Source organism: Mycetomoellerius zeteki, unplaced genomic scaffold (genome assembly GCF_001594055.1).
Source record: "Mycetomoellerius zeteki isolate Tzet28-1 unplaced genomic scaffold, Tzet1.0 scaffold35, whole genome shotgun sequence".
NCBI classification, from domain to species: Eukaryota; Metazoa; Arthropoda; class Insecta; order Hymenoptera; family Formicidae; genus Mycetomoellerius; species Mycetomoellerius zeteki.
In genome coordinates this window covers 2,103,469-2,128,672 of record NW_017257338.1, presented here as the reverse complement: position 1 = coordinate 2,128,672, position 25,204 = coordinate 2,103,469, and the positions used below count along the sequence as shown (strand labels likewise).

At 34.5% G+C, this 25,204-nt stretch overlaps 4 protein-coding genes across 4 annotated transcripts in view; 3 read left to right on the top strand and 1 right to left on the bottom strand.

Moving 5' to 3' along the window:
* Positions 1 to 25,204, bottom strand: part of Ance-3 (angiotensin-converting enzyme Ance-3) — a 57,925-nt gene that overhangs the window by 17,118 nt on the left and 15,603 nt on the right. The gene's annotated exons all lie outside the window — the stretch shown is intronic.
* LOC108725575 (proline-rich protein 4-like) lies at positions 3,558 to 5,952 on the top strand. Its single transcript, XM_018452674.1, has 2 exons — positions 3,558 to 3,652; positions 4,443 to 5,952. The coding sequence occupies exons 1-2, from the start codon at positions 3,641 to 3,643 to the stop codon at positions 5,547 to 5,549; spliced, it is 1,119 nt and encodes a 372-aa protein (XP_018308176.1). The 5' UTR covers positions 3,558 to 3,640; the 3' UTR covers positions 5,550 to 5,952.
* On the top strand, positions 12,196 to 14,318 carry LOC108725576 (proline-rich protein 4). Its single transcript, XM_018452675.1, has 3 exons — positions 12,196 to 12,276; positions 12,944 to 13,172; positions 13,305 to 14,318. Exons 1-3 carry the CDS (start codon positions 12,265 to 12,267, stop codon positions 14,231 to 14,233), a joined length of 1,170 nt encoding a protein of 389 aa, XP_018308177.1. The 5' UTR covers positions 12,196 to 12,264; the 3' UTR covers positions 14,234 to 14,318.
* On the top strand, positions 19,859 to 21,525 carry LOC108725573 (BCL-6 corepressor-like protein 1). The gene is given in 3 exon segments (XM_073512041.1): positions 19,859 to 19,896; positions 20,158 to 21,173; positions 21,209 to 21,525. Coding segments are annotated over 3 exon segments (1,269 nt in total). The 5' UTR covers positions 19,859 to 19,884; the 3' UTR covers positions 21,450 to 21,525.

Below are 25,204 nucleotides of genomic sequence, written 5' to 3'. Positions count from 1 at the left end.
CCGGGGGACCGCGGCTCGGAATTACGGTCGTTATTCCGACACTTCCACTTTCCATGATTCTCTCGCTCGCTTTAACCGGGTCTCCCGTCGTTTGAAAATAACGTACGAAAGTGTTGTAACACTTGTGACGTCCGTACATGTATACATATGTATATATTGCGACTGCCAGTGCGTGCGTGAAGTCATCGACGAAATTAATGAAATCTGATTTCCCAGGCTAAATAGAGTTTTCAGGAAGGAACGCGCAGCTTATAACCACCCACGTAAGCTGTCCCGGATTCACTACTGTACGTTGGGAAATAGAATTCTGCACGGCATTGGTTTTATAATCGATTTTACAACCGGCGTAAATAGCTGCGCGTCTATTAATTATGATACTTTTGATTATTGCGATCATTAATTGCGTATTAATTTGCTCTTTGCTCGGTGCAGACGCGAAATTGCGAGAGACGGTTTTTATGAAGCCAGTATTCAGACGCAGTCGGATAATCCGATCAGGCGCCGGAATATAAAATTCGACATAAATTTTGTGGCATTATGAAATTCTCCGCGAGAAGACAGCCACCTGATTTCGCAGTTGTGGCTGTTTTTACTAGCAAATTTTATCGATTAACCTTTCTTGTCTACCCACATTTCACGGGTGGGCGAGCGCATCCAAATAGCAAAGCGGGAGAATCAAAGCGAGGCGTTCGGTATTCAAGGGGAAAGAATCCCGCAAGAAAAAGCTATTAAATTAGGTTACACGGTTAAATGGAGCCGAGACCTTCTCTTTAAATGACAAGCGTCGTCGGATAATTTCGAGCATTCAGATGCAGTTTTTTTTAGTTAGAAAACGATAGCCTGACGACAAATTTCATTAAAATCAGAGACAGATACTTACTGAGCGTTTGTTAATATAATTAATAGCAGAAGGACAAGAGAGTGAATGTGACGAAATCAAACAGAAAGTACGATGACAAATTAGGACAGCAGAAAAAAATAGGCAAGAAGATTTTATATAAACTTGTTCAATTTTCCCGTAATTAACATCCCTTGATTAATTTTCTATACAATAAATACATTTCAATTTGGAGGCTCCACTCGATTCACTTTCTCTGATATCAATTCTACTATCTTTTCTAATTTACAGTAAGTCATTCATTTCTGCGTCAGATTATGAAATCGTTTTAGAGAGCTTTTGCCTCCAATCCGACCAGTCATTGTTACATGATGAATTAAAGCGCGCGAAATTGTATCTCTCGAATGGAAAAAGGAATCTCTTTTCCTTTTCCTTCATTCCGATTGCCGAGCACGTCGCTTTCGCCCGTGAAAAAAACAACTTGTAACCCCGTGGATTTCCGCGAGTAACTTTTGCTGGGTGAAGTCGATATAATACCACGCAGCGTCGTCGCGTAAGATAATCACGTCCTATGGATAATGCGCCGGTAAACATCGACATACTTGGCCGCATGCAAGGCGGAGGAGGAAGAGGAGGAGGAAAACGGAACTTACTAGTCGACCGGCCGAGCAAGATCGTGACGTAGGATCGCGCGTCCCACGAAAGGGAGCAATGGGTGCACCCACGAGATCGGCGGGAGATAAATTCTAGCGAGGTGTCTCATGCTGTCTGTATGCATCTATATATATGTACGCTATTACGTGGCACCGTTACGAGGCGTTGAGCACCGCGTACGCGGGCGAGGTGAGGACGAAAACGGAACAGTAATAGCGAAAGGGAGAGGATGACGTTGATCCGCGCGCGATTCGCGTGACCGTTGCAGTCGATCGCCACGAAAAATGACGTATTGAATGGCACGTAGCTGAAACGTACGTTACGTTGCGTCAGTGCAATCGACGTACGATAGGTTTATCGGGAAAGATATGAAAATGAAAGGAAATTCTGTGTAATTTGAGAAACTGCTCTGGCTTTTAATCATTCGTCGAGTTAAGTGTTTCGTTTTTATTCGTTTTTTATTGAGGTTGAAATTAACTGTGATTAATATTACAAATAATGGTTGCGTTCAGTAGAGAAAGTAGATCTGCAACTGTGTTGTAAAATTCTTTAATATGATTGGTCTTGGCCCTAGTCTCTCACTAGATCTAAATGTACAGACCAATCACATAAAAAAGATTTTACAATTGTTACAAAATTGCCAAAAGCTGTTTTCTCTGTTGTCTTCGCAATACCTGATTAATATAATATATAACTAATATAACGAACTTGATTATCTGAATTACGTCCGTCACATAAATCTGGAAATCATAACTGAATTAATAAAGTAAAAGGAGCATCATTTCTATATAACTCCACCAAAATATTCTAAGCTATTCGAAAACGGCAGAGTGGAAAGCGGGAAATTTACAATGTCGAAGACACATAGAGAAGACTAGACGTAACACTGGATTGCAAATTATGCATTCTTGTAGGGGAGAACACGGAATTATAGGAAAAGGATAGGAAATTAGTGTAATTTACTGACAGAGAAACCAGGTTGGCATATGTCAATGTCCTACACTAGCATATATAAGTAGTTTGAAATTTATCGTAGATAAATCAACGACATTGAAAAAAAAGAAAGATGAATAAAACTTAGTCAGAATATACAATTCTCCCATGTTCGATCAGACAACAGACCGTGCATAGTTCACGGTAATAAAATACCAGGTTTCGCAAAACTTGCAATCGATTGCGCATTTCGATGATTGCGATTTAATCCCCCGGAAGGGTTTTGCCGATTTCCGTTCCAGTCGCGCAAGGTACTTCTACTTCAAGGAACTACGATACGCGGTAAAAGTTTAAAACTCAATTGGAGCGCACTTTAACCGCATTTCGAAACGAGAAAATCCCGAGATAAGGAAACGTCGTTAGATTGCGTCAGATGTAACACCAAAATTGATAAAACTGGTTTGTCAACGAAATTTTATTTAACTCATATTGACGTATAAATCTCTTGCGCGAGATGGATGCCAACGGCACAGTGACAGTCGACGAGAATTCGCTTGATGCGTGTCGCGATTTTATTCGATATATCCGTATAGGCTGACAGATTTACCGGCAAACGGATTGTAACCCGTTAAGAACAAACTCTCGAGCAAACGTTACGTGCAAAGAGGCGAGTTTTAACGTACTGGATTCATTCTGGGCGTTCGCTCGAACTGGGAAAACACACGGACACGATCGATGTCACGTCGGCAGCTTCCGACACCAAGGGGAGTATACGATGGTAACGTATGTCCATCGTTCCTTAGAGAAAGTAACATATAAAACCAAAGCGTAGCAAAGGTACCGACGAAGATATGCGACGAGAGAAAAAAAAAGAAGTCAGGCATCACAAGCATGAGCACTCAACGAAGGAGGAAGATAATGAAACCTGTTCGTTGAAGAAGGAGAAGAGAGTTTCTTCGTGGCTCGTGTATTTGTAAGGGAGGGGAAGTGGGGCGTCTGTCCCAAAGGGGAGTGGTGGTCGCTCGGGACGGTGGGACCGTCGTCGCCGTAGCTGAACAAAGAGGTGTAACGTGGGGGTATACGACTTGGGGCCTCGGACCTGACGGGCCCCCGGGTGGCGAAGGCGAAAGTGTGCCGCGTATATAAGACCAGGAATCGACGGCAATCAGCATCCAGTTCACTCCTGGACGCACCCGGAACATCGCGAGAGCAAAAATGAGAATCCTGGTACGTCCACCGCCGTAGTTGACTTCGCTCGTCGACTTTTTTCGTCCTGGTGTCGCGTCGGGAAGTTCGTCCGAGAAGCCTCATGCACCGAAGAGGCCCGGGTAGATAACGCCGCCTGCGAGAAGTGAACGATGGAGAATCTTGGGATTAATCGGGGTGTGAATTGCTCGAGGGAGATCAAACGCGCATCTTCGTCGCGATAGATACGCAAAATCATTACAGGATTTTGCGGACAAGTTGCTCGAGAAGTGTTTTCTTTTTTTAAACAAACGTTTCGCATTCTATCAATGTCGATTATACGATTTTTAAAGCAGATTCACTTTGCAAAGTGAACGTCTTCGTATTCGGTATATTTTATCATAAATTTTGATTTTATTTATTTTTGTTAAAATTTCGAAAGAATATAATACATCGTGCGGTGATGTATTTGTGTATTTAATCCTATGGATTTATTGAAACGCGAGATGATAGGTGGTTGTTTATTATTAATTTAGAATATTATTTAAAACATATCTTCGCATATATATATATATATATAAAATTAATTGAACACTCTTACATTTTGCAACACACGATGTCGGAGACACGCTTGTACATTATTGCATACGTTACTGATAGAAAAGTTCAACCTTGCGGATGCAATATTTTCAATCAGTACTTCAATGTGCGTCATTCAGTTAGAGATTGTATCGATCGGCCAATCTTGAATGCGCTGATCATAACACTGGCATTATTTTACATTGTAAAATGTATGTCATTATATAAGAACAAATGACGCGTATTTTTTCAGGTTTACGTGGCAGTTGCCGCCCTCGTGGTTGCGACAGTATTGTCGGAGAAGACCGCGAAAGTCGAGAAATCGATAGAGAAGTCCGAGAAGAAACAAGAGAAGCGTGGTCTTCTAGGTCTTGGTTATGGTTACGGTTATGATGGAGGATACGATATTGGATCTGGTGGACACATCGGCCTTGATATAGGCGGTGGATACGGCGGATACGGAGGAGACTTTGGCGGAGGATATATTGACGGTGGTCATGAACATCACGTAAAGACCGTGACCGTTTTGAAGAACGTCCCCGTGCCTTATCCTGTGGAGAAGCACGTGCCTTATCCGGTTGAGAAGCCCGTACCGGTCCCCGTCAAAGTGCCCGTACCACAACCGTACCCAGTTGAGAAGCACGTGCCTTATCCGGTCAAGGTTCTCGTGAAGGTGCCCGTACATGTGCCCCAGCCGTACCCAGTGGAGAAGAAGGTTCCCTACCCGGTGCACGTACCAGTCGACCGTCCAGTCCCGGTCAAGGTCTTCGTACCACAGCCTTATCCAGTTGAGAAGCACATTCATGTACCGGTAAAAGTACCAGTGCCGCAGCCGTACCCTGTCGAGAAGCACATTCCGGTACCGGTGAAGGTCCCAGTTCACATACCCCAACCTTATCCAGTTGAGAAACTCGTACCCTATCCCGTCAAAGTCCCAGTTGACCGTTACGTCCATGTGCCTGTACCCAAGCCCTTCCCCGTACACATTGAGAAGCAGGTGCCTTACCCAGTCGAGAAGCCGGTTCCTTACCCCGTGAAGGTTCCAGTTGACAGGCCGTACCCCGTGCACGTCGAGAAGCCCGTGCCAGTCCCGGTCAAAATAGCAGTACCACAACCGTACCCGGTTGAGAAGCCTGTACCTTATCCGGTAGAGAAACCCGTGCCAATAGCAATCAAGATTCCAGTCGATAGGCCGTACCCCGTTCACATCGAGAAGCATGTGCCTTACCCCGTGGAGAAGCCTGTACCCTACCCAGTTAAAGTACCGGTAGCTGTGCCCATTCATCACGAGCACCATGGACATGGCGGCTATTACGCTGGTGGATACGAAGGTGGTGATTTAGGCTACGGTCACCACTAATATCGTTACCTCTCGGCTGGTTTTCCGTTGTCGTCGTGCAAAAATTTCATCGCGACGATGACGGATAGCCGTGAGGATTGTCTTAGGTTACGAAGGTTACCGATCCGAAACGTTGCCGTGCAGTGCAGCGATATCTGCCACTTTGTACCTGGATCGGAATCGTGGACGATCTCTGGTAGACGATCGCGTACCGGACCATCGTATCTTCGAATCCGATCGCAACGAGGACGCGGCACGGCGACGTGTGCCAGTTAGGAAGAACGAATGACCAGTAGGGATGTACTCGTCTTTAGCGATCTTCGCTCGAGAGCAACTTGCTTGTCGTAAGACCGATATTTTGTACCGATATTAGCAAAGTATATGTATTTTTTTACGGAAACGAAATAAATATTAATGTAAAATAGTTGCGCCTTATGTATTTATTTACTTTTCCTAGATTCTATATATTTCCTTTTTCCTAAAAAAAGTTTCTAGAAAATAAAGAATTCATGAAAGAATAATGTAAAAATTCGCGTAATTATTAAATTTTTTCATTAGAAGTTAAACTGAGAAAATTGCAAATGACATAAATAAATAAAAATAAATAAGGCTTAATACTTTTTGTAATTTTGCATAAATACGTATATACTACATACTTTGTTAATATTATATAAGTATGTGATGTATTTAACAAATGTGAGATAAAAGATATAAAAAAGGAAAATGTCATTTATCAAGCAAAAACTTCAAGACTAATAGCTTTTCTTAAAACATCTTGGATTTTTGCTCTTTTCTACTCGTTATTGATAAATGTCATTGTATTCTATCGACAGCACGAAATTAAATGATAAGTTGTCGACCCAATTTCCGGAGGCATCAAGTTTCCGCCAAATCGATAACCTTGATCATAATCCACTTTACACTTCTAACCTCATCTTAATTCTTCATCAAAAATCACATATATCGCAAGGTGTTTAAGAATAAATTCAATATAATTAATGTTTAATTAAATTCATTACTTCGACCTTCATCATCCTACATTTCCCGAATTTCTCCAGGGAAACATGAAAGTTTGTAAGTAAATTCTCAAGAGAGTGCTCTATTTTTCCCTCCAGAGAAGTTACCAACTCAATCCGGAAAATTAAATTGTAACGAAACTGGGATAAGCATTCCTTCTTGGAAGCTTTCAATGAAACCTTATATGAAAACTTATATTGTATCGGATATAATTACGCAGAATATTATTCACATTATGTACCTTCCGTAATTTTAATTATCATCGATACCATGATCTTATGGGTCAAATTTTCTCGTAAAATTTTGAAAATATTGCTAAGTGTAAAATAATCATTTTCGAGCGGAAATAGCAGTGATTTTTAATAAAATTACATCATTGCTTTTATTACTTACATTCTTGTAAAGAAGGATAAAATTGCGATTTATTATTTTTTAACTCATATGTAAATCTGACAAAGAGTCTCCTGAGACTTATACAAAACGCAAAGAAAGAAAAAGATAATAGAAGATACTTTGCTTTATTTCGTTATATCAATTTACAATAAATTACTGTGGCGCATCGAACGGAATGAAGAAGCTCGAAAGGGCACGATCGATCTTTGATTATTCCTCGTTATTCCGGCCTTCGTTACCCAATCCTAAAGTTTCATTGCGGCAGAGGCTCCCCTGGCGCCGTTGCGGTGCCGTTGTCGGAGGTGAAGCCAATGCATCCGCGACTAATTTCTGCACGACCCACTTTGGTCGGAGCACGCACGTTGGCTTTGCCACTTGACTCACGACTTGAAGCAACGACTTACATGCTCGTCTCCGCTACGAGCACGGGAACGATTATGCAATCGCGCCATTAGCGCACGCGAGGCTGAAAGTAAGAGTCTCTCCCCTTCGCCATCGTCTTGTCGTACCGAGAAAGATCGCACGCTACCGCGAAGTCTACTTCCCCTTTCGTCCGTTTTCCAGGTCCACCGGCGTCCTTTCGCTTCCTCTATCTTTCCCGCCGCACCTCTTCGCCTTGACTCGCGAAACCGTTCCATCTAAACAATTATGCGGAGCGCAAACGACATCACTGCCCTTCATTAAAAAATATTGCGCTCCGTAAAGTCTTAAGATCACGAACGCCGTAGCGTAACGTGAGAAGGTTGGTAGCTTGCTTAAATGTCAGAGCTTTGACTATTATATTCACGGTTTAAGGCTTTCTTCTTTTTACGTAAATTAAAGAACTCTTCTTCGTTTCAATAAATATTTAACTTGACATTTAATCATGACAGAAGATTAAATATTCTCGATCGTTTTGATGATCGTTGGTGTGAAAGAAGACAGATCAGATTTCGTATATAATTATCCTTATACATATAAATATTCCAATAAGGATTATGATATTTAATTTACTAATTTCAAGAGAATTTCTAAGAGAATTTCATTTTTAAAATAAAATCGTATTACCCAAACTAATAATTTAAATTTTGCCATCATTATGTTTATCCTTCGTGGTTAGTAATTCCGTTACGAAATTTCCTGTCACCTATTCCTATCACTAATTGAGCTAGAGTGAGAGGATCTCAAGCCAGTTATTTGACATTTATATATAATATCATCTTTGAAACGAACTGCCCACGCAGCAGGCAATTAAATACCGCAATCAAAAAAGAATAATTTTAAAGATATCCCGATTTTTAGAAGTTAACAAAACTTTTAAACGTAAAAGGTTAAATTGACTTAAATAATACATCTTAATTGCGTCCAATTAAATTATTATTTCGTGACGTTTTTTGAATTAAATATTCAATATTTTTATATAAGTTATTAGTCATTAATGTTTAAAAATTAAATTAAAGACAGTTGAATGCTTGATAACATTGAACGAGTATCTTCATTCTTCAGAAAGAGAGTCTCGAAAGGAACGGTATTTCTTTGAACTGCTTTGAACGACGGTAACCGGTAAAGCAGCTAGTCATTTTTACATTTGCTGATACAATACAAAGACATTTAACACATTTCCTAAATTAAATTACCTTTTTTTTATCAAATTACACAATATGGAAGAGTCCATTTCATGCTCCAAACAGCTTACTCAAAATCTAATTTTTTTAAACAAAACATTTATTATTACTAAATTTGTTATACAAAAAGTAAACTATTGCCTAAAAGTTATTTTTGTTTAGTTATTATTAGTACTTTATTGTAAACAGAACAATGAGCCTAATTTCTTCGTCAAAATTCGATCTTATATCTTTTACTTTGTATTACTATTATCTACAGATACCTTAATTTATTACGACTCATGATGATTATCTGGAATGTATATCGTGAGAAATAATATCGACTGTAGCTACTGTAGACAATGTTTAAGCGGCAATTCGTATTCAAGATTAATGTGCCTTAAATTGCATTGTGAGAATATGATCCATGATAAGCGAAAGTAATGACGCGAACGTATCATGATCCACTTCGTACTCTCGGTGATCGACATTTGTATAGGGGCGTTTTATTGTAATTGCTAATAATGAACGACAATTGTAATTTCAACCTAGGATATAAACTGGCGTTATCATAAGTTGCGGCTGGTACAGTTTGAAGCGAAATAATATAGCCTTTCCTTTATATAAATCATGAATAAGACGTATATCGATTATTAATAATAGTAATTTGATATAATGATAAGTTTTTGTGATATAATAATTACACGCAATTAGTAATAATAACAGAAACATAAAAGTCAAAAGATTAAATAATAAACATACAGGTAATTAAAACATTTTTTTTGTTGTTTTTCCTCTAATATTTTACTGCCTTATTTGCGCTAGAAAGTACGTATCTAATAACGCAACGATCATGAGAGTGAAGGCAAAATCTATATATTAAAGATGTTAAGAAAGTTTACGAGCGCATGAATATGTAGTTCCGCCGTTATTAAGAAAACATTAATTGCGAAGGTAGATTTACGCGCGAAGCTTATTTGCTTTAATCCGTAAATATCGCATTTAATAAGTTACGAATCATTGATTTACGAATCATCTCTTTTCTTCTAATAAATAAGTTGTTGATGTTAGTGGCGAACGTTTTCAGGCGTACATCGAAAGAACTGAGAGTTTAAGCGCGGCGTGTAAAACAGCCACATGATTGAAAAGTATATTGAAATATAAATTATTACCGTACGATTAGTCTCACAAGACTGATTTCTCAACTAGACGGCTATTACACGTGTGTGAGACTGGAAATTATTATTATTATTATTATAGTGATTGCTACGTCGACACGTGATTTAAAAAGCGTATCCTAAGTCCTAAACGGAGACTCCAATAAATTTATTCTTATTACATTCGTATTTGCGCGCAATAATACTCTTCTTCCTTCATTTTATCATTTGACGGATCTTGTGTATTTATGTCATAATCTAAATATCCGGAAGCACGAAGCGCTGCACCTTCAAAGTGCTCCGTTCGCACTTCCGCTCTCGACTTCCTCGTCCTCGGATACAATAAATTCCCGCGAAGGTGCTTATTCCAAAGAATCTTAATGACATTGTCATGTCGTGCGAAAAAGCGTCGAACTGCAATCTCGTGTTAAAATGTTAATTAGATTTGAAAGCATCGCATCGCGTTTCTCCCGGCTTGTGCATCTTCGACAAAAGACCCGTCTGATTGACCAAAACTCTCTCTCCGTTTTTGCGATCCATCATGAAAAATTCGCAAATGACGTTCGCGAAATCGCGGGTAATGACGTGTGGACTGTACGACTAATTATCGCGATAATGTGCTTGCTTTCGAGCGTCAAATATTTGACACGCGAACGCGTTGAAAGGCGATAATGAAAATCGAATCGCATGTCCACTGCGAAATCTGTAAAATACAAAACGATGTGTGCACAATGTGAAACAATGAGATCATCAATTTCTCCTTGTGATGGAATAACCGAGTTACTCATATACGATTGCAAAAAAATGCGATCCATTGCAATATCGCGCCATTTTACTACTGTTATCTTTTCTTTATCTCTTTTACGAACAAAAATCTATGTAACTACATAATTTTACATGGCTATATAATTGATGTGTTCTCCTTGCACGATATTATCGTCTCAGATAACGAGGATAGATACCGTATAACTTAAGATGTCCAATAAGTAATCCAGTAAGAAACGAGTTCACGTACATTAAAGAAAATGGTTTATATAATTTTATTAATATCGATATTAGATAATTCTCTTGCTCTCAAGTAAAGGTAGATGTAGTTTATACTTGTGTAATCAAAACATTTATGTAATTCGAAATTAATCGGAGTACGTTCATCATAATTGCGAAATTCACTACGCCTCTTAATTTATGCGCTTGTCACGAAATACTGTTAATTATGATTTTTGGAGGAGTGCTGATAAATTATTTTTAACGATCACAACGTGGAACAGGTTGTCCGATCTTTTTGCGCAAGTTTCCATAATCGCGTCAACGTGAAAAGGTCTTTGACACTTTTCACTTTCTGCATATGACGGCTTATCTTAGCGAAGCGGCGATGCGTAGCGGGGAAGTTTACTTCACCGGATTTGTAGTCATATTTACATTTTCAAGTGACCAGTTATGTTTCCAGCAGTAAAGACGTCGTCACGCATCCGAACAAGTAACATAGAACTCAATAATGATAAGGATCGTAGTACAGTTTATATAATTGGTATATTAAAGATTTATCGCTTCAGATTGCTATCAGATTTCTAAAAAATCGTTTTTATTGAATTAAATATTTTTATTAGATACAAAAATATGATTTTTAAAAATCATATTTTTTAATTCTATGTTTGATTTTTATTCTTCTTCTTGTATTCATGTTTTTAAATAATAGATATATATATTTTTTTACTTTATATACATAGTAAAAAAATTTGCGTTGGAAACGGTCTACTCACGTTTGTGTTAACAGTTTGTATTGAATTTTTTAACATATTCGAGTGTTAATTTAACATAATGTGATTACGTTATTTAAAGATTTTTTATGAAATTGATATTCAATGTTTCTTAGTGTCAAAATGACACGATTTATGAATAAGTGAACGAGTAACATAAAAATAATGAGTTTTAAAACGTAAATTCTAAGACAAATGAATGAAATATGTGTTAATTTAACATATCATAAATGTTAATTTTCTAAAAAAAGAATATATTTCTACGGTTTACAATCGATGTTATCTTTCTTTGTATTTATTCTCTTACATAAGATTTGTGTTACCTTTTAACATATTCATCTTGTGTAAAATTAACTCAAAAATTTGAGTGGACCGTTTGGGACATGCGATTTATATTAAATTCAACACATTTTTTCCAATTATGTACATAATAAATGCGACAACAATTCAAGATTATTATTAAGAACCACTCTGGGAAAACGTCAACATTCCATTAAAAAAGTGAACGGTTTTTGCCACCGAAACAATGTCATTCTCTTTATAGACAAACATATTAAAATCAGCATGTGTTGGTGCTTTTCTAGATAATTCTCGTTGTAAAAAATTTTCACTTTCGTCGTGCGAATATAATGAAACGCGAAAGTGATCCATCCCCTCTTGAAGAAGACATCGCGTGCACAGCCTCTAGATCAGTAACACACCTCTGGTAGCAACATATATAAGATGGTAAAAGCATACGACTGATTTATTTACTGTTAACTCGAGCAACGTGCTCGAAGAGAGAAGAAATTGTCTCTAGACAGAAGATCGTTCTATCATTTCGTTCAAGATGAGACATAGGGTATGCCATTTTATGTTGTTAGGACATTCAGTGCTGTGTTGAGTGTTGAAAATTAAACAGTGTCATATATTGTATAAATTTTCTTCTTAAATAGTGTGTTCGTATCAGCAAAAATAATGTTTATGTGAAAATTTCATTAAAGTGCAACAAAGTGCATAATATAAAATAATTTTTTATTATATATCCGTTTCATTTTTTCTTTTTCACAATTTTGTAATATTATTTTTATAAAGTATAGATTTATGTATTGAAACTTATAATTATGTTAAAATAATTGAATTAATTATTTCAAAAAACCAAAAAAATTTTAAGAATAAGAAAAATCTATTTTAAACTTTTCTCTGTTATAGAAATGATTGAATAAAATAGAACATAAATGTGTTTACTTGTTACGTGCTTTAAATTTAATAATATAATTTCTAGAAAAAAATATAAATAATTTTTTTATTTACTTTTTAATAGAAATATTAAAAAATGATTTATTTAGTGTTTGTATCTTATTCAAATAATTTATATGTACTAAAATATGGCAAACGTTACTTTTTTTTAAAAGGTAACATTTTTGCTTTCAAACTGGAAATATGAGAAATGCAGAAATATTTTAAATAGCTTTTATTTAAAAATTCGGAAGAAATTCATGACATCGCTTGGATTTTACTGTTTGCAGAGATACGCGAGGTTTTTATTGCCACTCTTTATGGCCACTGCAATGAGTTTTCCTATTCACAACTATGATAGACGCATATATAAGTATGATCATTTTCCCACAACACGATATATTCGTCAAATTATACCTTTCCACACAACACAAAATAGAGCTAATTATATCGCAAAAGGAAATATTCACAACACAAATGTACTCAGAACTGAACAACAGAAGTTTAAAGATAATCAATGTAAGTATTTTAATAAAATTTATTTAATAAAGTTTACAATGTAAAAAATAACACATTCGTTTATCGATATAAAAAAATCTATATTATATAGAATTTATTAGACTAAACTTAACTCGAGAAATAATTATTCAGTTTCAGGATCTCATGTTCAACATTTTAAACGTGAGCTTGAAGATGGATACGAAAAAAATTTTGGTGTTGAATTGTTGGATAGCGGAGGAGACAGTGGACAAAGCATACATGGTTACCAAGTATCAGGAAACGACGATAAAACTGTTACGATCGTAAAGAAAATCGCGGTACCATACCCTGTAGAAAAGACTGTCCGATATCCTGTGATCAAAAGAATAATGTATCCGATTAAAGTGCCGATTCCACAGCCCTACGCGATCGAGAAGAAAATACCGTATCCCGTAAAGGTCTTTGTCAAAGTTCCTATTAAAATTCCACATCCGGTGCCGGTCGTCAAGGAGGTTCCGTATCCAGTTAAAGTACAGGTGGATCGTCCTATTCCGGTCAAGGTATATGTCCCAAAACCATATCCCATCGAGAGAAAAATACATTATGAAGTAAAGATTCCAGTACCGGAACCGTTTCCCGTAGAACGGAAAGTACCGGTGCCGGTGAAGGTACCGATACGTGTACCTCAGCCCTATCCGGTCGAAAAAATCATTCATTATCCTGTAAAGGTCACGGTAGACAAACCTGTACCAGTTCCGGTACCAAAACCATATCCGGTAGCAATCGCGAAGCCGGTTCCGTATCCCGTTGAGAAGCCGGTGCCGGTTCCGGTTAAAGTGAGGGTGGAACGACCAGTACCAGTTCCGGTAGACCAACCAGTGCCGGTCAAGGTAAATGTTCCGGTACCGGAGCCGTATTTGGTCGAACAAAAGGTACCGTATATCGTAGAGAAGTTTGTACCTGTACCAGTAAAGATACCGATAGAGAGGCCTGTACCGATTCACGTGAACAAGCCAATCGAGTATTACTACGAAAAACCCGTTCCTTATCCGGTTAAGGTACCGGTCGCGGTGCCAATAGAAGAAGGTACCGAACACTGATAGATGTAAAAGATGTAGTTTTATAGAAATGAATTATTATTGGACATAAATAACGATGTAGCTGTCAGAGGCTTCGTACTTCGATCATGACATTTTTCAGTTCAAATAATAATCGAAAAAAATATAAGATTTAGGCGTTGAATGTATCGCAAAGAAATAAGATTAAGTTCAACCTTTTAATACAAAGCTAATAACTTAATATAAGAAAGTAAAGAAACATTTGTATTGCCTTCTCTTAAGGAATATTCATTTACATTGTATGAAATTTTTATTCCTGAACGCGTATGTTTATGCCATCTTTGCAATATATGTATTTATATTGTCATTGCACTCGGCATATTTGACAGAATTATAGTCTTCATCATATTGTTGCTGTGAATCTGGAGCCACGGTAGTGTTCTCAGCGCTATTATTGTAATGTTGTGAAAATAAACAATTGTCTTTAATAAAAAATTTTGCTCCGACCTAATTCCACATTTTGATTAAAAAATTAATAATATGTATCTTTCCGTTAAATTTAAGGTAGTTAATCTTAATTCTTGTTTTTATAATAACTGTCAATTAACAGCTTCACTGAGAAAATGATTAACAAGTAAAAGAGGATAATTTAAAAAATAATTAAAATAAATTTAATTTCATTAAATTGCTTGCCAATTTAATTTGTGATTATTATCCCAGTTTCAGTTTAAGATTGCGTTTTAAAACCGAAAATTATTTTGGCGCGTAATTTGCAGAACTGGATATGTATTGTATATAGATTCACACCGATATATTTTAAATATTATTGTAAGATTCACCCAGACTGATAAGAACTTTTCGTATGTGATTGAAGTTTGGAACATTCGTGGAGTGAAAATTAAAGATGTTTTATACATATTTTCAAAATGATAACAAAATTATGAAAAAATTACAAATTATTTTAAATCACGTTTAAAAATAATACGACAAATTCGGTGACGGCTTACTATCTGGATCATAAATTATTTTAATAGTAATATATTTTAATCTGTGTTCTAATAAAAATATATGGAAATGAATTATAAAATAAATGATAAAAATTTAAATTTTTTAAGAATGTATTAGACGTATAGTTCCTGCAAAGAAAATTAAATTTCGAAGTATGCTTAATATTTATACTTCAAATAAACCATATATATATGAAAATTGTGTGAATAAGATTACATTTTTAATAACATATGTTTAATAACACATGTTTGTAGTTTATTTATTTTATTTATTATTATTTTTATTGTTAAAAATTAAAATTTTAAAAATAAAAAATTTATATTTTTTTATAAGTACTTTAAATATTCAAAATAATTTATGCAAAGTTTCATGGAGTAGGGTGCTTTATGCGTACTGCGCTCGTGCGGCTATCGTAAAAAGCTGGTACGCCCAGTGCACGCACTTCAATCTCTTTTTTCATTTTTCACGAGATTCCTCGTGTTATGATTACACGATTTCATGCATAAACCGATCGAACGATGGCGCTATTAGCGCATTAAAACATGCCACGCGATAGTAGTATCGGTTGTCCGTGCCAAAATCATAACAGATTTCTCTCCGTGTATAAAAGAAAAATGTAAATTTTTTTATTATTTTTAAAATTTTAATTTTCAACAATAAAAATATAATAACAAATAAAATAAATAAACTACAAAAAAGAGTGTTATTAAACAAAAATATAATCTTATTCACATAACTTTCATATGTATATAGTTTATTTGAAGTGTAAATATTAAACATATACTTCCAAATTTAATTTTCTTTGCTGCACGTCTAATACACCTTTAAAAGTAAGCCCAAACTAAACGGGTAATTGACGATCACGTATTATTATTATATTATTATTTTTTTAATCGTCATTGCATTATTCTCGCACTTTTAGATTTTGGTTTCAAACGCTTGAACAAATGTAGGAAATTTTCGGTTACATGTACGCAGTACGTATGAGTGATCGTCGATTGTCTATCTGTTTAGTTTGGGCTTACTTTTAATTTTTGCCCCACGAACGCTTTAAACTTCAATCACATACTTTTCATTACTTAGTTGTAATTCACATGCAATCTAATGTCACAATGTCATTTATTGTGGTTAATTAAAAGATTTGCCATATATTACGAATACTTATGTGCAATCAATTGCTTTTTATAGTATTACAGAAAAGAACAGACGTTCCTTAGTCAAACAATCACGGTCAATATCGTTGGTTAGCTGTTGTATTTTGTACAGATTAATTACATATCATTCCAGTGTTAATTGAGGCGAAAGTGAACTCGACTGATATTGAAGTTATGACAAAAAGAGGTTTTAGTACGTATCACAAGAAGTTAATTGTAATTTTCAATTACATTCTACCATTTTAGCTGATCAAATTATCTTTTTTTACTCGTTAATTGTTCCGGTAAGGCTGTTAATTGACAACAATTATAGAAATAAGAATTAGAATTAACTACATTAAATCTAACAAAAGGATATTAAATTTTAAATCGAAATTTAGGATTACATCGGAGTAATTTTTTATTAAAAATAATTATTTATTTTCATAAGCTTATACAGCAATTTAATAAAATAAAATTTATTTTATTAAATTGTAATTTATTTATTTCTTTTAATTAAGTTCAATTAATTTTAAGTAATAAAATATTATCATAATTTAATTTACAAAGTGTACAATTGCTAATCACGGGAATTAATTAATCACTAAAAGTGTTGCAAGATTAAAAAACTATTAACACATATGAGCTTCTTTCAATCATCGATTATTAAACTACGAGCAATAAAAGTCAAATTGTGTTTCGAGAAAAATTTTATCTGATTGTGCTGTCTTCATTAAATCATGATTGCAAATATGATGTAACAAATAGATATCAAATTTGAAGATTTAATTACTGTATCACGTTTCAAAATTGGTTTTAGCTGAGTTCTTCGGTAGAAACGCTACTGTAAACATGATATAAGTATACATGTACGTAATTTGCGTAGATTTACGATGCGAATTAATTGTAATTTTGAGCTTATTTCAATGATAATAATAGACACAATATGCTATTTATTTATTAGAGAAACGGTATCATTTTCTATTATTATAAAAGTCAAATTATTCTTCGCTGCTTTGAACACAGAATTTAAATGTATAATCTTCCGCAACTTTCACTCTGACACCATCACAATTTAATATTGATAAGTACATTACAGATGGAGAAAGACATATCCAAATTTGTATCGTTTATCCCAAACTCTTCGCAGAACACTTCCAGGTGCGGAATAGAGCAGCAGTTAATGTACTTGCACGCGAGGCAATTACGGTTATACATTGCTCTTATATCACTTTATGCTTTTCTTTACGGCGGGTGCAAACTTTACGAAATAAATGATTATAGTTCGCGTAATAAGTATCCAAAGCGGCGTATGTTACGATTTCACTCGGACTCTTCCGTGTTGTAAAGATACTGTTCAGTTTAATTTACGTACATTTGATTGATTTGATGCATTATTATTATTATTGAAAATAAGAACACTTAAGCGTGATATGTTCTTTTATATAGTTATAAAACCAGCTCGAGATAAAATTAAACGAATAGAATAAACAGCGTGTTGGAACTGCCGGATGACGAAGGGGATTTTTCCTTTTTCTTCGTTCATATATCTCCGGGAAATATCAGAAGAAAGTTTCGAGAAGCGCGTATAAATATAAGAGTTAAGTGGTTAATACAACTACGCTAAAGCGGGAAAGTGCAACTTCGAGAAGGCAAGATGTGTGGAGAGCACTTTTACACTGATTCGGTTTCGGTTTCACTGGTACTGATCCTGGGAAATTCGAGTTACTTAATTTGTTGTAAAAGAAAGTATCGATCATAATCGCACAAATGCGATACGCGTAAACGCACATTGTTTATTTATAATAGGAATGACGATTTATAATTGATCTAATATAATAGATCCACAAACTATCAAATTATGTTTCCCCACAAATAATATAGCGATTATTAAGTATAAGTAAATTAATATATCTACAATATTTGAGGAGCAGACTTTCAAAATGCGTTTTGTCCGAAATTTATAATTTTCAGAGAACGGGGAAGAAAGCCACAAGAAAACCACGGTTCTTTTAGAAAATAACATTTTGCCAATTAATAAGATATAAAATGTTCAACAAAATTGCTAAACTATTTCTAATAATGTTAAACAAATGCATTTTATTTGTCTCTAGTTAAAGGACATAATGCATTTCGAATGTCTAGACTTTTTTCAGCATATAAATTGATGGTGAAGAAATGCTTTCAGAACATCGTAGAGTAGCTTAAAATATGAATCTTTCAACATTGAACATTATGCCATCTCTAACTCAAAAAATAAAATTTTGGACAAAATGCATTTTGGAAGTCTGTTCCTTATTTATTCGAATTTAAATTTGTGTAAAATTTATTTTTTATTGCTCTCTTTTCTCTACTTGGAATTTATTCTGCAGGACTTAAATCTACTAAAAATTACTGGCATAATTCGCAATGCTTGATGTATCGTATCGAACATTGTGATAAAAAATTAGAGAAAAATATCGTGAGTTGTTACCGTTAAATAATCTATGTAATTTGTGATGTTACTTCCAACTTCAATTTATAATTGCATTTCAATTCGATAAATCTAATCGGTTCGCAGTTTATAGAATTAAAAATGTATTTGCAAATTTGATAAATACACTTTGATCGAAAATAGGATTCTTTCTCTTATTTGATTTACTTTTATTGGTATTTTCACTTTTAATTGTTACGGAAATTCATGCAGCAAAAGAAAAAAACGCCAGAAGATTACTCCTTATTGGAAAATGTAACTGAATATTCTGGAAAGCAAAAACAAGAATCATTTCATTTTACGATTCGACATAGAAAGTGTCTATTCGCTTTCATTGGCCACTCATAAATAGCATCACTAATCCGGTATTCTTTTCGTATAGATTAATGAACTAGAACGCAATAGGCGTCGTGTGTAAAAGTGGCAACGTATTTCCGTCATGAGTTAAATAACCTTATTTCATAGAATTTTAAAGTTTTTTTCTTTTATTAAATATAATTTATATTCTTAATTTTATATCAAATTTTTTTATTAAATCTCTCCAAAGCATTGCATGTATAAAGATTTAATATTAAAATATACAAACTATTGTAAACATTTTTTAAAGTAATAAATCCATAATAAAAAACTGTAATTGCAAGCTAAATGCTAAATAATATATTTTACATTAAAAAAAAATAACAATAATTTTGATTTACTAAAGATAAATGTTATAAGTAAGAAATCTTGGGACTATTCCGTATACAACAGTTGAACACATAAAATATTTTCGTGGAAACTTTTGCATTTTTCTTGAGAAGATAGGTCATGATTTAAATTGCTTATGTGTTTTGCGTGCTGCTTTAAAGCAAATAGCATGGTTCTTAATGAATGAACGGCGTTCGTATCTATGCCGCGACGCTGCAAAACAATGATAATCGTTTAAGCGTGGATAACTATCACGAATAAGATATTGCAAGGCTATAAAAGTTCAGCTGGTTGAACCGGCGAAAGTCGTCCACGGTATATAAATAATAGTAGGATACTTTTCCGTTTAGATTCAGTATAAGTTGATCTATCGTCTTGATCGCAAAGATATCATGGGACACCAAGTATTTTGATCTCTTATTTGATTAATATCATAATACTAATTCTTCCTTTACAATAAATTTCTTTCGAAATACTTCTTTTATAAATAAATGAACTTTGTGCAGATTTTTGAATTATCTATAATTGGAGAGTTAAATCTAAGTATTTAAATTTGATATATTTGATTAAATTTATTTTATTAATTATTATCAAATTAGAAATATTCGCAGTATATTCAAAAATATTTTTTTATATTTTTACTAATAATAAATTTCTTTAAATAGCGGGAGTGTCTCATAGCATTTCTTTGTCTCGGGATTGCTCTTACATCGTCAGCTAGTCGTAGAGAGGAACTTGAGAAGGCTGCTGAGCTCGCAGTAGAAAAGGCAGTTGAAAGGGCAGCCGAGAAGGCAGTGGAAAAGGCTCTTGATGGTGGAAATACTACGACAGAATCCAAACTTGTCCGTGAATCTTATTCTAACATTAGAAAAGATCTGCCCAAGGAGAAGAAAGAAAACGACGATTACAGCGGCGAATACGAACCGGTGGACGATGAAGAGGAGTCAGAAGAAGACGTGGATGATTGGAGCAGATATTCAGGAGACCCAACATTCATGTCTCGACGCACGAGAGACCGAGATTTTCATGCATGGTCCAGTCAGATCGACATCAAAGATTCAACGGATATCTGGAGAAGATTTCCAAGAAGCGAATGGTTTTACGAGGATACAAGTTGGAATAAACTAGATAAAAAGACTGTCGTAACCGTGGAAAAGAAAGTGCCAGTACCTGTGATGATTAAGAAGAAAATTCCGTATTCGGTCTATAAATACGTTCCTTATGAGATCAAAGTGCCTGTGTTGCAGCCTTACACAGTGGAAAAGAAGGTGCCTTACCCGGTCAAGGTGAATGTACCGGTTGAAATTCCAGAGCCTTATCAAGTCGGGAAGCAAGTTCCTTACAAAGTGAAGGTCGACAACCCTGTGCCGTATAAAGTCGAGGTATCAGTACCGCAGCCTGTTAGAATTGAGAAAAGGATTCCAGTCGAGGTAAAGGTACCGATACAGCCATATATTGTTGACAAGCCGATACCGTACGAGGTCAAAGTACCGATCAAAATACCAACTCCGTATGAGGTTGAGAAGAAGGTACCGGTACAGATGAAGGTCGCCGTCAATCGGCCGTATCCGGTACCAGTGCCCAAACCGTATCCGGTGAAGGTCACCAGATCCTATCCGGTAGAAATGCCCAAACCGTACCCAGTAAGAATTAAAGTACCTATGGAAAAACCGTAACTTATGCCGGTTGAGAGGCCAGTTCCGGTACCTGTCAAAGTGCCGTAGTGAAACCTTATACTGTTTCGATTAAAGTATCTGTGGACAAACCTTATGAGACGTACGAGACAAAGTCGGTAATCGTCCCGGCGAAAAAACCCGTCTCATACGTTGTGCAAGTTCCGGTCAAGCTTGGTTGGAAGAATCGAAACATCAAGGAAGATCTGTTGGAGAGCGAAAGCACTAAGACCAAATCATTTCTGCGACCGCAATGGTCAGATCGTGAATCATTCACTCGGTAAAACCACAGATGTTTGTACTGTTCGCCACAAGCAATTCATCATACGCCGTGTACGCGGATATTTTGCATGAAATCATGACAAGTATATTTTATGTAATTTGAAAAGAGACTGAATGTCTATAAAATATAAAAATTAATTTAACTGAGTTATATAAATTATAATAACTTACTACAAATTAAAATAATTAACAATTATAATAAGATTGTAAAATATTTCAACATAGTTTAGCAATTAAAATAGATTTCAATTCATAATACATAACATGCAAACTACAATTTTGTCACGACATATTACGTAAGATCATTTTATGTAAAACTTTCTTATTAACAATAATAACATATAATTATATTTTTATATCTTCGTCAATTATTGTACAATATTTTACTAGTAACTGAAATATTCAAGATCATTAGAGAACATCAATTTATCTGTATTAATGGACAAGATTGATCGTTTACGTAAATTTTATACTAAAATGCATTTGTATATATATATATATATAAACACACATATATATAATATATACATGTAATCGAAATACTATCTATTTTTATTTTAAAAATGTATAATAATTGGCTCGTAGCCCTTATTATTAGTTCATGTTTATTATTATTATTGAGCCATTATAAGATTATTATTATTTAAGAAATGTAGTTAAATATTTGTAAATTATAGTGTAACTAAAAATATCATTTCGTTAAAACGATATGCAATAGTATTGAAAAAAAAGTTTAGAACTCTAACAATAAGTGAATGATTATATCACTACTTTTAAGTAAGTTAAAATTAATTCAATTATATTCAAGGGAAATCTAACCTTTTACGAGGGACGATTGTCACTATAAAATTACTTGTAATTAGTTATGATCATTTACGAGAAGTCACAAAAACCTAAAGCTACACGTGCAAATCTAAATTAACTCGAAAAGAAGAACTATCAGAAAATGGCACAACTGTAATTCTAATGTTAACAAATTGTTTTTTAATTATGTAACACGAAACTCTCTAACAAATCTACGCAACAGGATGTACATACATGTATGTATTTTGTTGATTTATATCAGTTTATTTAATTATTATCTTCAACGTGTATAAAACTAAAACACGACATGACTGTGAAATTACTTTTCTAATTATTTTCCTAGTCACTTCCCTATCTGCGCTTGATCAGGGGAAAGGAAGTGAAGGACGATCGTAAAACTGTAGTAATAAAACCAAACTTTGTTTTTGTTACTGAGTGATCGTTAATTACGTAAAAATTGGAAACGACTCTGCTAATCGATTCGTATGCATTGTTTCTGCTATGATGCCTGTACTAAATTTTGCATTCCTGGCTAACGACGTAATTGAGAAAATAAAATCTTTTTGCTTGTTTATTTCAACGTAATAAGAAAATCATGTGATTTTCATGTGGTATAATAAAAATAGTGTCGCTGCGCTTGGCTAGCGCCGAGACACTACCGTGTCTCCTTATATTATCTATTTTATATATTTTTACATATTTATATAATAATTATATATTTTTTATATATTTAGAAAAAAGTTATATAATTAAATATTCAAATTATATATTTAAAAGGTTTTTTATATGTGATTGTTCGATCTCAATAATATAAAAAATCTTTACAGTCCAAATAAATGTACAGGGTGTCCCATGGGAATGTGTTGAAACTAATCAGCTGTTATTTTCCAAGGTATTCAGTTATTGAAAAAACAAAAATTGCGCTGAAAAGAGGAAAGTCTGCAATTTTTAATGAGTATAAATAAAGTTCAACAAACTGTGTGTGTATCAATTAATTTTATTGATGAAAAATTATGCTAAAATCAAGTAAGCGTTAAAATTATAAGTCGCAGATAAGATCGAAAAACAGCTTCAGATTTAGTAGCAGCTATTTAAAAAGTTATTAGCAATATTAAAAACGATATATTAGAAAAAGTTTTCACGAGTTTTCGTGAAAAAAATATGTTTTGTACAAATTCAGATGATGCACACTCCGAAAAAATTATTCCTTGGGATTATGAGCATATTTTTTATCAATAAAATTAATTGATACAAAAAACATTTTGTTAAATTTTATTTATACTCATTAAAAATTGCAAACTTTCCTCTTTTCAGCGCAATTTTTGTTTTTTCAATAACTGAATACTTTCGAAAATGACAGCTGATTAGTTTCAATACATTCCCATGAGACACTCTGTACATATTGTATATTTTGTTTGATTAAAGCTTAATAAAAATATTCTCTGTAACTGCATTAAGCAGTGAAAATACAATTTCTGTTGATATCATCAAGAATCTTAGTTGCTTTAATCTGCTCTAATTTTAACTAACGTAATGTCTGAACATTCACTTTTTTCTTCTTCAGCAGCAATTAGTCTCGCTTACTTCTTTTCATTTTTTTTCGCTATATTGCTATCGCTACAGATATGCATCTCTATCTTTGAATATCAAATTAAAAATTAAAATTTCGAATATAATTGCATTTTAAACAAATGTATTTCCAATCTTTAACTAGTAAAATAACTCTATAATTTGCTTCATTCATTGTCTTTTTTCTTTGGGTTTCCTTCTCTTTACAACATAGTTACTAAATATTTTAGCTGAGAATTCATAAATCTATTTTTTTTACATTTCCATTTTTTATTGAATGTTTTAAATTATATTTTATATTACCTTTCAATATTCAAATCGTATTACCTTGCAATATTCCAATTGTATACATAATTTTTCTTTCTTCTTGCTATTTTCTTTTATCAGTACATAATCCTTTTAGTATATTTGCTATGAATAATTAAATTCGCTATGCGGACACAATAACTAGCAATAATTAGTAAGTATAAAACGTTGTTATTTCGTATCATAAACTTACTCGTAATCTCAATTACATTCATTATCGCCGTATGCTTTTAGACGTTATCTTTCTCATATTAGTGTCAAGTATTTTAAAAGTATCTTCCAATTGGAGCACCTCATCGTGAGACAATTTGCCGTGTGGTGTTCCTAGGAAGCAGTGCATAAACGCGGTCAATCTCACATCGGCGCAATGTTCTTAAGATCTATATCTTCTCTTTGCCCCGTCCCACTATCCTCTCACCGGACACTTTTCACTTTTTCTCTCCTCCTACCGTTCCTGATTCTTCCTCTCGCGCTCTCCCTCGGACCGCTTAGCCTCCGTCGTCATGTTCCTCGTCTCGGCCGAGAGAACTCGTACATACAGTATACCGCGTGTCCTTCCGTGGGGACCGGATACGGAGGGGGGTCACTGCGAAATCCTAGCCGGACGGTACGCACGAGCGAGAAACTTCTACGAGATGGATGGCGGAGAAAGATTGGCTCGGTTGAGAAGAGGAGGGTAATGATAGCAAAGGAGGAATGGAAATGCATCTACGCGCCCAGTGGCGTAGATGGACAGGATCAAAAGGACGAAAGATCTTTAGACTCGTGATAGGAAAATCGCAAATCGACTTGGAGATTGCATATCATTTAGCAAAAGAACGCAACTAGAGAATTTTTTTAGAGAAGGCAATAATTTTTTGCAGATAATATCTTTTTTAATTTCTTTCGATAAAACGTTTTCTCATTCGTATCAGAATTTCACATTACATAATCGTTATAGAATTTTTAATCATCGTCTTTTCTTATGTGTTTATTTATTTCGAGTGACAGGTAGTTGTAAAACATTCTCATTTCTGACGAACGTACTTTCTAGTTTTGATTCTTTTTAATATTACCGTTGGAGGAACTTCCGCTCTTC